The sequence below is a fragment of the Capricornis sumatraensis genome, chromosome 16 (assembly GCF_032405125.1).
Source record: "Capricornis sumatraensis isolate serow.1 chromosome 16, serow.2, whole genome shotgun sequence".
Classification (NCBI taxonomy): domain Eukaryota; kingdom Metazoa; phylum Chordata; class Mammalia; order Artiodactyla; family Bovidae; genus Capricornis; species Capricornis sumatraensis.
Window position 1 is genome coordinate 36,914,178 of NC_091084.1, and position 15,847 is coordinate 36,930,024.

Genomic DNA, 15,847 nt, shown 5'->3' on the forward strand with positions numbered 1-15,847 from the left:
ACTCCACCCCCCATTCCCATCCCTCCCCCGCCCTCCATCCCCACCCAAGACCTCACTCCCACCCGCCCACTGCCCTCGGCACTGGAAGAAGCGCTGGGCAACCACCCCTTCCGCGCTGGGGAGACAGGCAATCCAGCAGAGGACTGGGAGGCCAAGAACCACAGTGGGAAGCCTGCCAACTCTCCTGTCCCCGATCGGAGCTTCCCACCCACCCAGAAGGTACTGCCTCTGTTCCGCATGCGACGCAGGGAAGCAGGAAGAGTGGGCCGGGCTGCTGTTTCCTACGCCCTCCTCTGCTCCTGCGAGTACAGACGGGAGGAAACATCACCCCAGCCCCTTTTCCAGGCACTGGCTCCCCAGCCTGCAGTTGTGGACTTCCTGCATGTCTGTGGCTTCTGCTGATTCTGAAGTGCTGCATGGTATGGTGAATTGCCTGTGATACTTGGGGTGAGCAACAGTGTATCAGTGTTGATTGTTCTCTCTGCTCCTCTTGGCTAGTACCGCTGGTAACCTTCACTGTAGCACTTGCAAGGTTGTGTTAATGAAGAGCCAGAGCTCTATTTATATGCCAGGTAGTCCTTTCTTGTTATTAGCTCAGGAAGCCTTGAATGTGGTGAATGAATCCTCTGTTTAACAGGGGAGCGGTATTAGGCTCTGTAAATGAGGTGATAACACCGTCAGTCCACTGAAGTATTAAGACATTACCAAGCCTTTTTCTATGACACTAGCCAACTATATTAGCTTGAAGCATAATACCCAGAAATTTCTGGCCAACTGCCAGCTACGGAAAAAAATGAAAATGGATAGCTCCTAGAAAGCTCCAAATTTGCAGCTAAAAGATTAGGGCCCTTTTTCTTGGATGTCAGCAGGCAGAACAGTGATCTTTCTCAAAAAGACATATTCCTCATTAATTGTTCTTTAGCCAAAGACTAAGAGGCAATCCACAGTGAAGACACAGAGCTTTGATCCCTGAGAGGGAAAAACGAAATATTTCTCTGCTCCAGTAGCTGTAAGGGAAGACTTGAGTCAGAACTACAGCAACTCATGTCGACTACGAGTGGGGTTTGAGGGCAGGGTAGTCAGTAGTGCCTGATCAGCTATTTTTATTAGCCTTTGCTGCACGGGTTTGGGTTCCTGCAGACTAAGCATCTCAGAGCATTCGGGAGTGCCTGGAGAAAGGAATTTGGGAACGAAGAAAGTGCCAGATGCTGACAAGGCTGCAACTGCCAGCAGGGGGCTCTCAGAGGCACTCCCAGTGGGGTCCTGAGCCCTGAGCCCTGAGCCCTGAGCCCTGACAGAAGTATGGCATTCCCAGGATGTCTTGCCCCAAGGCCCAGCCAGAGCAGGTTTGCAGGGGGCTGAGTGCGTCTGGCACAGAAGCCAACATCCTTCTTGAGGGGGCCACCCACCCAGATGGGCAGCAGCTTCTCCTCCATGTATTCAGCTCAGTAATCAGCTGAGCACCTTCCCTGTGCTTCTGTGTTGGGGCTGTGGCGGCAGGGTGCGGGGAGCAGAGCTGAAGACTGCACAGAGACAGTTGGCACAGTTGTGCTCTCCAGGACCCAGCTAAAGGATTAACAGCTGACCAGGCGGGAATCAGCTATAGCAGCAGCACAGGCTAGGTGCTATGGGAGGGATTCATTCTAATGGAAGGTTGACGGCACCTCTTTAGAGCTAAGCCTTGGGGGATAGTGATACATGTAGGATGGGAGAAGGCTATTGCAGGTGCCATGGACGTAGCAATGACGAGAAGGAGCTACCCAGGTTTGAATCCTGGCTCAGTCGCTGGCTCTATGACTTTGGGCATGCACTGCCTCATCTGTCTGAGCCCGAGTTTTCTCATCTGTAAAATGGGAATGCTAACGGCACCTACTTATTACAAGGATCAAATGAATTAACACATGAACTCATTCTAAGTTAATACTTGGAGCACATAGAAGGCGCTCAGTAGACATTACCTGTGATCAGTGACAGATCAGGATACAAGAAAATTTGGGTGAAGCTGCGAACAGGAGGTCAGAGGTAAACTGCAGCCTTCTGAGTCAGGGTCAAGATTCAAAGCCAGGTCCCACTTTCTCGGATTCCTCCAGTCATCATGAAGTTTCCCACTGTTAGTTCCTGATCAGAGCAGAGAGAAAATTAAAAGCTCCCCCCACACAAGGAGCCTCTGAAGAACTGGACCCTAAATGCCTTAAGGGACATAAAAGCCGCGAAGGTTGGGGGTGAGCTGTCTCGGTGAGCTTCATCTCTCCTGCATCAGCACTTGGGTCCATGCACCACTGACCCTGCCCATCCTCCTCCTCCCTGCATGCTCAGGCGAGGGTCACCAGTGCTGCAGTAGGACGTGTGGCATCACACGTCTGCACAGTCAGCCCTGCCCCCAGCAGGTCTCGGGTGGTGGAAACAAACACCCGTGTCCGCCGCACAGGCACCTGCCAGGGGAAGGTTTCCAGGGCACTGTCCGCCCCCAGTCCCATGCGCCCACTTACCTACTAAGTCCTTCATTTACTCATGTAACTTGTTTAGTGACTCCTACTCTATGCCAGACGCTGTGCTGGGCACTGAGAGCCAGCACAAGATGGACAGCCCAGTCCTGAGTCTGGTGGGAGGACAGCCAAGTTGGCAGGAAATGCCCGCGCACCATGACAGATGAGGGAAACGCAGGAGGGGTGGGGAGGAAAAGCTCAAGGAATGGTCCCCAAAGGTGGTGACACCCAAGCCGACACCTGGGCAGGTAAAGCAGGAGGCAAGAGCATGTGCAAAAGCCTCGAGGCAAGGAAGCCGAGCGCTTTGGAGGCTCAATCTACAGCGTGAGGAGGGCAAGGAGTGAGGGATGAGATTGCCAAGGAAGGTAGAGAAGCTCCTGGGGGCTGATCCAAGGAGCTTGGTAGTCAATGAGGACCCATGAAGGGTTCGAGGCAGGGCTGTGACCCGATTTGTCTTGCCCAAGATAATCAAGTGGGTCAGAGCCAAGAAGACATGCTGCATCAGCTCTCCTGATGCTGTGCTTACTGGTCCGCCCTCCCAGCCCCCGCCTCCAGGGCCTCTGTGCCCACCCACCAGGAGCAGCAGACGTTGCGTGTGCAGTCTGGGGACTGCAGCTGCCTCCTTAGAAAGAGAAGGGGATGGATGGCACCCATGGCCAATGAGGGGGAGCCTTGAAAGTATTCTCTAAGTGACAGTGCCTGCTGGCGCCGCCACAACAGGCTCCAGCTCAAGTCCCTGATTCCTCGGAACCACCCAAACGTTTCTGTAGCCTCAGGACACACTGTGGCCGATGGACTTCTTGTCCCTCTGCTGAAGGTCACACACCTAGGACATGCCACAGGGCGAATGGGCCAGGCTGGCTCAGTGCATGGTGTGAATTTGCCTTTGTGTCAAAGTGCCGTGGTTGGCTTGGGTCGCCCATCTCATGACCTCACATGGGCCTCTCTTTAAACTAACCCCTGTAGACATTCTGCCCAAGCCCACAGCCTCCACGAGGCCCTGGCGTGTCCACCATCTCCAAGCCTGTCATGGTCCACCAGGAGTCCAACTATGTCTACAGGCCACCTGTGAAATCCGAGGTCCTGGTAAGCCCCTCAGGTCCCCTGCAAGGCTGCTTCAGAGTGGACATGGGCTGTCTCCCCTGGCTGCTGCTGCTGCCTCTAGAGGAAAAGCGAGGTGGGATTCAAACTCACATCAGTGTTTGTAATAACTCTTTGTAAGGCTAATAACCTTCTCATTAGCCAGGCGGTGAATCCATGTGGGTATAGGTGGGTGTTGCCACAACCAGTGAAATTCCTGTTCCTCACTTGATCAAACGGCCTAGAGCGCCATCTCAAAGTAAAAATAATAACAGGACTGATTATTATCAGCCTCCATGTGTCAGGCCCCATTTAATCCTCTCAATAATCCAGTGAGATGTTTCCTTTGCTACCCCAGTTCAACACTTGAGGAAACTGAGGCTTAGAGAGGTTAAGTAGGTTGTCCAAGGCAGAGCCAAATCTGACTATTTACTCCAGTCTTTCAGACTCCAAAGCCCAAGTTCTTTTCTCCATGCCATTTTGTCAAAACCTACAGCAATTCCAGTTGCCCTGGCCTGAGCCCCTAAGGCCTATGGTGGGTCACCCTCAGATGGGGCAGTGAGCAAAGCTGACCCATTTCCCTTCTCCATTTCTCGCCTCACTCCTCACTGGGGCCAGGAGTGTGGGGTGTGGTCCTGGGGGGAGGGGGATGGTCTACCCTCCCACTCCCGTCACCTATGACTGAGCAAATTGGGACCAGGTGCACCCCCTCCAGAGGTGCCAGCCATTGACAGGCCTCCCACCCATGGTGGGAAGAGCCGTGCTAGAGTTTATATTCCCCTCTCAAGGAAAGCCTATCCAAATGTCAGGGTGGGGCCACTTTGATACTTACTTTGAGTTTTAACTGTCCTCTCAGCTCCCCAAAAAGCGAAAGTTCACTCTCCCATGACAGCCTGCAGATGCCTCTGCATTGCGTTTTCAGGCTGATGACAAGGGGTGGTATCTGCTTGCCTGGGACTGGTAGCTGCTGTGTCTGGGGGTGTTGAGGCCCCCTCCACCATAAACCAGGCTGCGTCTGTCTGGGGAAGGATGTTGGCCAGGCAGCCCCAGGCTGGCAGGCCCAAGGCCTGGCACCAGGGGGCAGATGAGACCTATTGGTAGAGTCCAGCATAGATTTTCTTTTTCTCCCCTCTGGCAGCCACAGGAGATGTTGAAGAGGATGGTGGTTTATCAGACAGCGTTCCGACAAGTAAAGGATCCCCGTCGTGTGTCTGTGGACCTTTGCACCTCCTTCTGCCCCTCCCGCTCTGACCTCTCTGGGGGTGCCTGTCAGCTCCAAGGGGGCCCCAAGCACCATCTGCTGGCAGCCTCAGGCCAAAACTGTGTCCCCCGTTCCCTGTGGCTCTGGGCTGGGGGTTCTCATATAAGGCGGGAACCCTGGGGTGAGACTCCATGCCCAAGCTGAGAAGGCCGCAGGTCCCTGGGGACTCACCCCTTTTGCTGCCGTTTGTTCACAGAGGAGCAGGAAGAGGGAACGCTCAGAGTGTCACAGAGGCCAAGATGGCTGCTTGCTGCAGCCTAGAGAGAAAGCACTGCCTGAGGCATTTCCCTGCCCCTGCCCCTCCTTTCCTTCTCAAGGCAGATCACAGCTTCAACAAACCCCACTTGGCCCCAAACCAGCATCAGGAAGAAAGTGGGGCCCAAGGACCTCTATCTGCAGGGGCACACCTGTGCACGGGGCCCGCCGAAGTCCTTGCTGGTCCCTGAGTGGGTTCAGGCAGGCAACCATTTGTCATCCCACCTCCTGGGGCTTATACCATCAGAGCCAGCCGTTGGTTTAGCCATTGCCGATGAAAGAGCTCAAGATGGAGATCTTACAGCCAACCTCCTCGTGTGTGCATGCTCAGACATGCCCGACTCTTTGCCACCCCATGCACTGTAGTAGCCTGCCAGGCTCTGTCCATGGGATTCTCCAGGCGAGAATATTGGAGTGGGTTGCCATTTCCTCCTCCAGGGGATCTTCCCAACCCAGGGCCTGAACCCATGTCTTCTGTGTCTCCTGCATTGACAGGCAAATTCTTTACCACTGAGCTACTCAGGAAGCCCACCAACATGCTCACCAATAGCCTAATGTCTGAGTACAGGCTGAAACAGACTGCAGGCAGGGAAGGAAGGGGAGCTATCAGCTGTACAGTGAAACAGGAGGGCCTTCTAAGGAGGCTGTCCCCAACCCACTGGGCAGTGACAGCTACCCAAGGTGTCCTGTGCCAAGCACTGTTTATAACTACTTTATGTATTTTAACTCTTTTAATCTTTACCAGAACCTAGGAAGTAACCGCTTATATCATCCCCATTTTGTAGATGCAGAGAGATTGGGAGTCATGCCTTTGGTGGCACAGCCAGTGTCAGACCTTGGGTTGGAATTTAACCTAAGAGGTCGGGCTCCACAGTCAGGCTCCTAAATCCTCTACCTCCCTCTTGGGCATGAATGTCACCTCTCTGGGTCCCAGTGTCTCCAGTCTGTTGGATGAAGGGCTAAGTCCCTCTTCAAGGGCTGACCGGCGCTAGTTGGTTATAGATCTCTCATCTGAATTCATGCAAGGCACAAGTCCTTGCCATCTGGCCTGTGGCTGAGAGCAAATTCTCAGAGGGAAGGAAAGAGGGAGACCCCTGGCCAGCATAGCTCAGTTTTCCAGAAGAAACAGCCATGGGTAGGCAGAGACCTCTTGGTAGAAGAGAATTGACTCCACGTCCTGCCGTTACCCTTCTTGCCCGTGGATTTGCTGCACCCCTTTCTCTCTCTGCTGCCCTGACACCCACATGCCAGCCTGGGAGTGGCCTCAGAGCTGGGCCGGGCTGGAGACCCCCAGGCTCTTTGGGGGTGAGCCTGAGTGATGAAGGCTCATGAGGAGGCAGGGGAGGCAGAGGCCCAGGGACCTGTCTGCTGCTCTCTGGCCCCTGTCTTGTGCCCTGAGCTTGGTTGTTCCATGCTGGGCATGGAGGGGGCTGTGGCTACCCATGATGCCAACCACAAGCCCCAGGGGACTCAGTATGGCCCAGGTGACTGTGTGCTGGGGGATGGCTCCACTCAACAAAGCATGTATGGGCATCGGTCACAGGGCTTCTCCTCTGCACCCACCTTGCCAAGGGGACTGACTGAGGCTTGGGGTGCCCAGCCCCTCAGTCTGTGGACCCTGGGCTTCCACTGCCTGTGCGTGACTCCTGGAAAGACTGTGCTTTCTGATTCTGCTTCTCCTTCTCCCTTCTCATCACTTTATTTCTACTTCTTGGGGATGTTGTCCCCACAGCGCCCACTAAGCCAGGTCCTCTGAACTGAGGGCCTCCCTCCTCCTCCCTTGGCTAGAGTTCTGGGGGAGCCTTGCCTTCTAGATAAGCATGGCATGAAGCATGGTACTGGGTACTGGGCAAGCACAGACACCCCCTTTCCCTCTGGGTGCCTTACGTCCCTTCCCCACGCCCATCATGCTGTAGCTGGTTTCCACAGGAAGACCCCTAAGCTGTATCGTCCTTATTTAGGGGCTAGAGCAGTGGGTGGAGAAAAGCTTGGCTTCACCCCCAGAACCTCGACCTGGATTCCGGTGGGCTTGGAGGGACTGAGAAAGGGCTTGAAAGACCTAAAGCTGTGGGCAAGGCAACCTTCAGCAAGGCTGCCCAGACCACCTTGACATCAGCAGGTGCCCCTGCCAGCCACAGATGCCCACCCCTCCAGAACAGTGCAGGGTCCAGGGCTGGGGTCCTTCAAATGCTTCCCAAGCTTCCTGCTTCTCCCAGACACAGATGCTCTGGCTGTCGGGGTGAGCAGCCTCCTCCCCACATCCCCCATGCTGGCCGCAGCTGCCCCCTTACGCCGCCGCTCTCTCCCTGCCTCCCGCCATTCGCTGTCCTCCTTCACCCTAGGCTTCTTTCCTGCAGCGCCCCTGGAGGAGCCCGAAGCCCTTACACTCTCTCTTTGCTTCCAGGATTTCCGGAAATATGAGGAAGGCTTCGACCCCTACTCCATGGTGAGAGATGACTCTCCTCCCCTGGGGAGTAAGCCCAGGAGCAGGGGGTGGGGGATTGTGGTCTATTTGGTGGCGATGCCTTCTGGGCTCTGAGGGTCCTGGGGATGAGTTAGGGGCTGTGAAGAGCCCCAAGGAGGCTCTTGCCTGTGAAGGCTTCTTTCAAGCAGCATTCCACTGTGAAGTGTGTGTGCGTGTGCTCTATAACAATAGTTACACTTGCTGAGCACTAACTGCGTACCAGGCACTGTGCTGGTGACACCTGGCATGCTGTCTCCCAGTCCTCACAACAATCCCAGGGACAAACCATCTCTGTGTATGGGTGTCCATGGGGTCCCCAGTAGATGACTGATAGGAGTGGGGTGGGCAGGGCCCCCTTGTCCATCCCTTCTCTGGGGCCCAAAGTCCCACAGGTGCCTGGCTTTCGCTCCCACCCCTGCCCCCACCTGCATCCTTCACCCCGTCTTCTTCCTCTAGTTCACCCCGGAGCAGATCATGGGGAAGGATGTCCGGCTCCTGCGCATTAAGAAGGTATGGGGCACACGGAGGTTGGGCGGGGACCATGCTTCTCTGTCCCTGCCCCCTCCTGTCTTGGTCCCTTGTTTCTCCTACTCTCAAAGTGACTCCTGGGTGACTTCTCAGATCCCCACTCTCCTCCGCCCCCCTGGGGACACCCCTTCCTCTGGTGGGACCACGTGCCCAGGCCCCACTTGGTGCCCACGTCCCATTTTCTTGCTGATGGCACTGCCCGTCATTGCCCCCCATGACTTCTCCTGCCCTCTCTGTGGCCCCGACAAGAGGGTCCTGGGTGCCCAGGTGCCCACAGTCTGTTGTCTGCTTGGCTCCAAAGGCCTGTTTCCCTCTCATCAGGAGGGAGCTTTAGACCTGGCCCTGGAAGGCGGCGTGGACTCCCCGATCGGGAAGGTGGTTGTCTCTGCTGTTTACGAGGGTGGAGCTGCTGAGCGGCATGGTGAGTGGGGACCAGCCGTGCTCAGGTTTGGGGATGGTGTGATGGTTATACCGGCTCCTCCAGGAAAGCAAACAGCAGCCTGCTGGGAGAGGGCTGACAGCTCTCAGGAATGCTCTCCCCGCTGGATCCATCCACCAGTCCCACATGTTCCCTGCAGGCACATGATGGTGTTGGGATCTGAGAGCAAAGAGCCACGCAGACACCACTCTGCCCTCCAAGGGCTCCTTGTTTAGGGGTGGAAACATCCTCAGAATCACCGAATGCTGACTATACCAGTGTGGTGTGCTGCAGGCTGGCCAAGGACTGAGAGGGTAGAGGGAAGCTGTGGGAACCCTGAGGGCCTAACCCACTGAGGGAAAGGGGGCAGCCTGGAGGGCTCCCTGTGACGGTGATACCTGAGCTGAGCCTTTAAAGGTAAGTCAATGCTTGCCTTGAGAAGGAGAGAAGGAGCTTTCCAGACAGAGAGGACCACACAAGTAAAGGCAAGAAAGAAACCGCTGAAACTTTACCTGTGCTTTTAACAACGATAAGAGCTAACATCTGTCCAGAACTAGCCTTGCACCAGACGTTATTCTAAGTACCTGCATATAGCCTGTGTCTAAGTATTTCATGTGTATTAACCTGTTTAATCCATATACAACCCTGAGAGTAGATCCGGTTATCACTCTCATTTCACATCTCAGGAAACTGAGGCACAGGAAGGGTTCAGGGCCTGCAGCCAGTAGCAGTGGAGGCAGCACTTGGACACAACTGTTTGGTCCTTTGCTTTACTGGCCAGCATAAGTGCCACCCAGCTTGGGACCTTCTGCAGCAGATCTTCTTGCTTTGCCTTGATCCTCTTACCAACAAAAAAACACCCCCTGCTAATGAGTGTAGCCTCTGTGGACCCAGCACAGACTCATGCTTCAAATGATCAGCCCATTCATGTGTCAGTGTCCAAAATGCCACCACTAACGAATTCTTCTTCCAGTCCGGCAGCTTTTCAGTACTCCTGACTCCTTGTGGAGGAATAGATGTCCTTGAAGGAGGAGTCCCTTTACAGGCCAAAGAGGGCTTCCCTAGTAGCTCAGATGGTAAAGAATTTGCCTGCAATGCAGGAGACCAAGGTTTGATCCCTGAGTAGAGAAGATCCTCTGGAGGAGGGCATGGCAACCCACTCCAGTATTCTTGCCTAAGAAATCCCATGAACAGGGGAGCCTGGTGGGCTACAGTCCATGGGGTCACAAAGAGTCATACATGACTGAGCAACGAACACACCACACACCCTTGCAGGGAATCCCGGGGTCAGATCCCTTCTCGACAGTGCTAGGCTGGAGTCTCTCCCACAAGCTGAGGTGAGAACAGAGGGCGGTGCAGGCCTGAGGAAGGAGGTGGAGTGATGGCAAGGGGACCTGGCCACGGTGGCAGCCAGGCTTCTGTGAGTTACTAGGGTGAGTCCAGCTCAGCCTCCCATGGCCTTCATGAGCTCGCCCCTCACAGCCACACTCTGAGCCTTCATTTCTGCCATAGAAGGGGGTCCTGCTCAACCAGGCAGCTGCCAGGGCCCACCTCTCCCCACCCAGCTCACAGCCTCCTCCTCTGCCCTCCTTTCCTGCATCAGATGAGGGAAGGGTTGATGCTCAGCCCCACCTGTCTGCCATGCCTAGCAGGGAAAGAGCACCAGGATGGCTGGGTGACTTCCTGAGCCCTCCCCTCCTTATGAAACCCCAGCCCAAGCACTGTCTTATTGGCCCTGCAGCTCCATCTTGGGTTTGTACGAAATGAAAATGTGAAAGCTGCCTCTCCCCGGACCCGCTGTCCAGAAGAAGCTGCTGTCTACAGTTTGGTCCCACACTGCTTGGACATACAAGCAGCTGGTGAAATTCCCCCAGGAGCACGTGTGTTTTAAGCCACCACAGCCACCATCTTCAGTAGCACACACCACAGTCTGGTAGGCCTTCGTGTCCACGAGGCTCCTGGGTAAGCTGTGTCAACATAACACAGAATGTTCTGTGGACACCAGGACTGGGAGAAAGTCCTCAAAAAAATAAGAAGAGGCTCTGAAGTTGAAGATGTGTGGGGAAACCACGCATAATCAACTTCTTGGAGAGGCGCAATGCATATCAGGATACTCAAGCATACTGTATTAGTATATTCAAGGCTCTGACAAGTCCTGCAGCAAGTACTTCCATTTAGTTTATAACTTCAGCCTTTCTCAACCTTATCAGATCATAGGTCCGCTTATCCAGGAACACCTTCAACCACATTCATTCAAGAACTATCTGTTGAATTCCTATTTTGTTTTAGGTATTTCATTAAGCACTGGATACGTGGTGGTGAATCAAAAATACAATCCCTGCCCTTATGGAGCTGACGGTATGATAGGGGAGAGCACCAGTCAACAAATAGATATATGATTACAAATTGTGAAGATGCTGTACAGGAAAAGACCAGGAGAATACTATGTTATGAGAGGATAATAGGAAAGATCCACTTGAGATTGAGTGTGGGGAGTGAGTCAGAGAAGACCTGTCAAGGGTTTTATCTCAGACTTGGAACAAATGAGGAAAGAGTGGAGGCAAGTGCTCCAGGTAAAACAGCATGTGAAGGCTCTGAGGCAGGAAAGAACTCGGGCTCAGGGACCTAAAACCAACCAGAACGGCTGAAGCACAGAGAGGGAGGGCTGACAGAAGTAGCTTGTGTTTCTGGTTAACCTCACCGGAAATACAGGTCAGCCTTCCTCTGCAGTCAGAGGGACAAAAGTTGGGTTGGCAGTAATTCATCACTCGTGTCCCAATTCTGCTGAGCTCGGGGGAGGGCGTGTGGATGGGGTGGGAAGGAAGTGCTGCCTTTGAGTAACCTGGTCGATTGTTTCCCCTCATGCTTTCTGAACCTATATGAGCTTTCTGAATCCTGGAGTCAGGCCCTTCTGTGGCCCTACAGTGACGCCCTGTTTTCCACGTACAGCCCAGTTGCATGTCAGCCTTCCTTTCCTGCAGGTGGCATTGTGAAAGGGGATGAAATCATGGCCATCAATGGCAAGATCGTGACAGACTACACCTTGGCTGAGGCTGAGGCCGCCTTGCAGAAAGCCTGGAATCAAGGGGTAAGAACAAACCCCCTCCCTTTTTCTCTCCTTGGTCTGCCTGCCTCAAACCCTGGCCTCTTCAGCCAGACCTTACAGTCAGGGTGCCCCATCCCAGGGCAGATATCCAAGGTCCAGGTAACTCTTGGGTGACACCCACATATCCTATCTGGCCAGTGATCTTAATCTGACAAAATAGAATTCACAAAGTCAGTTTCTGACCTTGAGTCCAAAAACCAAGTAGCATAAATAGACTTCACCAGACCAGATGTGGCAACCCACTCAAGAAAAAGACTTAAAGTCTTCATTAAGTACATGCCAAACAGGAATCAAAGAGTGCTTGGGGCTACCAGAAAGCATTAACAGAAGTAGAGGGTCCAGAATGGAGGAGGGGCTGGTGGCAGTCTGCTCTGGCTCATTAGACACCCACCTGGGTCAGGACTGCCATGTAAGGTCTCCCAGGCTGTGCACTGCACAATCAGAGGGGGTGCCCTCCTACAGACTACAGTGTGAATGGTGCCCGCTCATGTTGTGCAGTGCACAACCTGTGCAACTGTATGCAGGCAGCCGAGCCTGAGCTATTAAGTTCAGTGCCGAGGATGCTGACCAGATGGGCCTGGGACCCCCATGAAGGGATGTGGAGAAGACAAGACTTACGGGTAACATGATTACTGTCTCTGATTATCTGAAGTGCTGCATTAAGGTAGAGGGAACAGAGTGTTTTCTGTGATTTTGAGGGCAGAACCGGATTGGATGGAGGGAGGTCCTGGGGAGAGATTTCAGATCAATATCAGGAACGATTACATGGTAGAGGGGCCTAATGATATTCCACAAAATTTGTGTTGGATATACCCAAGCCAAGGATGGACAATGAGGAACAAGATAAGGATGGAGGTGATGCCATTGAGGGGATTTAAATGTTAGGAGCAGAAAGAGCCTGAAGTTCCCTAATTGGCTGTGCATCAGAATGACCTAGGGAGTTTGTTGAAAATGCTGTTTCCCAGGACCTAACCTCAGATTTCTGGGGACCAAGTCCATGAATCTAGAATTTGGAGAAATTTCCTGAGTGATTCTGTGGTTTTTGCCTGACTGTGGTCCACAGATCACCATTTGGGAATCTGGTGTCATTTAAGGACCTGGCAACTCTGGTCTCAGTGGTTCTGAAACCTCAGGGACTGGAAGCTTCCCCAGACCAAAGGATTGCACTGTGAGAGTCCTCCCCACCAGGAGGACCTCCAGCCCCACCTGGGCCCACCTTCCCATGGGGAGAAGATCCCAGCTGGCTGGTGCTGGGCCACAGTGCCCAGGCATGGGAACGGAGTGTCAGGGGCAGACACACCGCGACCACTGAGCATGCCCCAGAGTCACACAGCTTCTCCCCACAGGACTGGATCGACCTTGTTGTCGCCGTCTGTCCCCCCAAGGAGTATGACGATGAGCTGTAAGTGTGTGCGGGCACCTGGCCCAGTCTGCTGTCTTCCTCCTCGTCTGGAATCTTGGCCACTTTCTCTCACCCCAGCCCCAGCCCTCTTCCAGCTTGAAGGAATGGCCCAAGCACACAACATCTAGTAATAATTGATCCTAGAAAGCTCCCCGTCTAGAACAAGCCTAGAACAAAGTCACAGTCCTCAAGTATTGCCAGAGCTGTCTGCAAGTCCGTCTTGTTCAAATTCTTCTTTCCATCTGGAAAACAGGCCAAGTAAACAAAGAAGTAGGGACAAAGCCTCAGATTTCTGATTCTCCATGCAACCCTTCGTCTCCAGCCCCATCACCAGCTAGTTTAAAGACTTCTGTGTCTTTTGTTCTCCGGAGGGTCTTCCTGATCCTTAGTTCCTTTACCTCGTGTAGCCAGGGCCATAGGCTTCGGCCCCACCCTGCAGGTTTTCCTTGGTCCAGGGCCTGTCTTTGTGTGTGTCTCATTCCTGTCTCTGTGTATATCTCTCTGTCTCATTCTGACTCTCTTGCCCCTCCCTCCCACTCCCCCATCCTTCCTGTCCCTCTCTCTCCCATTCACTCCTCTCCCCTGCATCCTTCTCGCCTTCATCACTCTCCCCCTTCTCTTGGCCTTCATCCTCACTTCATTACAGCACCTCCCCCACCTCCCTGCTTGCCTGTCACAGCTGTGCCTGCTCACTCCCCATCCCAGCAGAAGCTGAGTCCTGTATGTCCTAGAGAGAAATCAAGGTCTTGTAGCAACTAATTCTGGAACCCAGGGTCCAGGCAGGACCCAAAGCAGGAGCCCAGTGAAGGGAGAAGTCCAGAGGCGCTCTGCCTGGAGTAACCAAGCCCTGTTTTGTGTTTCCTGCTCTGCTCTGCGTATTTAGCCCCTCTCTTCCCTCTTCTGCAGCCAAAAGCCCCCAGCCAGTCTGAAAGCTCCTTGAAGACCGTGCTCCCGTGCTTAGACATGGGTTCCTCCTGCAACCGGTGAATAGGCAGGCGGGCTGCATGTCGTGGCCGTCTGCTGCCCACGCTGTCAGCACGTTCTTTGGACTGGTGTCTGGGGGATGTGCCATCCCTGAAGTGCCACCTGGGCCTGCTGGTGATGACGCTGCAATTCTGTGGGACTCAGAGGCCCTCCTGCTCAGCAAAGCCGAGCAGAGCCCAGTTTGTAGCATGCTTGAGATCTGGGTGTCCTCACTCACCACAGGCCTGGGGATCTGCCCTGGGTCCCCACCGCACCCCCTAAGCAGGATGGAGCAGTGAGCACCATTCTCTGCTGGGCACAGGCAGCGCCTCAAACCAGGTATGATGGGCTGAGAGAGCCCAAAGGAAGCACAGCCTGGATGTCCCCTTCCCTGTGAGCCCACCCCTTGGAGCTCCACCAGGACACTGTCCTGGAGTAGAGCTGGGGCAGTTTAGAAGCAACTGAGGCTGGTCCAGAGAACCAGGGCTGGCCTATCTGACTGGTCCATGTCCTGTTGTGACCTGTGGCCTGAGCCCGGCTCAGGCCAGACTGTCCTTGGCGCCTTCCCTCCCCCTTGACTCTGGACTCTACCTGTGGGACACTGTGGAGCCCAGCTTTGGGATGTATTTCCTGCCCTGTGACAGGACGGTGCCCATGGACAGAGCTGGTAGGTGGCCGTGAACCTGGGGTTTGGTGTGGCCTAAAGCCCACAGCTGGCAGCTTCTGGGGTGGACCGAAGCCTGGACGTGCTGACTTTTTGGTTACAAGTTGCTCAGAACATTAGGGCCTCATGCTCCCAAGTCAGTTGACCTCAACTGTGCCTGTGGCTGGCGGGGTGGCCTCAGTGGCCCTATGTTTTCCGTCACTTGCCATCTGCTGTTTTCTAGGGACCTCGGCCCCTTTGCCTTCTCGTCCCCTCTTACCTCATCCCTGGTGTCCCTCCTGCTCCCTCCCTGGCTCCTGTGTGCTGCGGCTATGGCTGGGGTGTGGCTGCTCGGGGCCTGCACCGAGAGGGGCATCCGGAAACCGGCAGTGCTTTGTGCCTCTGGGGGTGCAGTGTGTGCTCCCTGCCATTGGCCTTGCCCTCGGCTGAGTGCCCGCCCGCAGGCCTGCACCCGCCTGGTTTGTTCCTCTTCCCCACAGGACCTTCTTCTGAAGTTCAGAGGAGAAAACAAATTCACCCCTAGAAGCCAGTGAGCTGTGGCTCCACCCTCCTGATCGTCATGCCGGGAACCATCTGAGACACAGCCGCCTGCAGGCTCCCTGGAAACCCGCAGCCACCCCCCAGGGATGGCAAACTTCCTCTGACCTGGAAGCAGGGCTGCGTAAGGAGCAGCTGGGCCACCCTTCTGAAGGCCAGCATGGAGGGAGGGAGCAGCCAGCCATTCTGAAGAGGCCCTGTGATCCAGACTCTTCTGTCATTCCCCTGGCCCAGTGAATCTGGGAGACTCCTCCCTTGAGCTCTGCTAGGACCTGACTCTTGGGTCTCTCTCTCTCTCTCCCGATCCTTCTCCTCCTTCTCCTGGTCTCCTTGCTGCTATGATTGATGCCACAACCTTACTCTGAACTCATTAATAAAATAAGCAGACTTCTTTTCTAGCTTATAGGATTGAGTGTGGCTTTGGACAGCAGGTTCAAGGCTGTCAAATTAAAATTCATGTAGTTTTGCCACCTATTCAAGAATGAGAAACAGATCTGGGTGCTGGGATCTGGGACGGACTTGAAGGATGTGATCCAATGGCTAGGAGCTGGCTTGGAGCAGCGGGCTGGGGAAGCTGGAGACAGGCTGGGCTCTTCAGTGTCTTCTCAGCAGAAGGATGGCAGGAAATGAAGCTCTTGTGGCAGGGACTTTGCTCAATTCCAGAAAGTATAGCTGAAGCCTGC

The 15,847-nt window shown here is 54.4% G+C and overlaps 1 protein-coding gene across 2 annotated transcripts in view; it reads left to right on the forward strand.

Moving 5' to 3' along the window:
* USH1C (USH1 protein network component harmonin) overlaps window positions 1–15,545 on the forward strand; it is a 38,085-nt gene extending 22,540 nt beyond the window's left edge. The window contains exons 15-21 of one of the 2 annotated variants that reach the window (XM_068989107.1): window positions 4,705–4,755; window positions 7,487–7,528; window positions 8,003–8,056; window positions 8,396–8,495; window positions 11,474–11,580; window positions 12,945–13,000; window positions 15,107–15,545. In XM_068989107.1, coding sequence (XP_068845208.1) covers window positions 4,705–4,755; window positions 7,487–7,528; window positions 8,003–8,056; window positions 8,396–8,495; window positions 11,474–11,580; window positions 12,945–13,000; window positions 15,107–15,119 — 423 coding nt within the window. In that variant the 3' untranslated portion in view covers window positions 15,120–15,545. The remainder of the gene's footprint in view (window positions 1–4,704; window positions 4,756–7,486; window positions 7,529–8,002; window positions 8,057–8,395; window positions 8,496–11,473; window positions 11,581–12,944; window positions 13,001–15,106) is intronic. The other variant, XM_068989106.1, reaches the window with a different exon arrangement.
* Window positions 15,546–15,847: the final 302 nt, after the last annotated feature.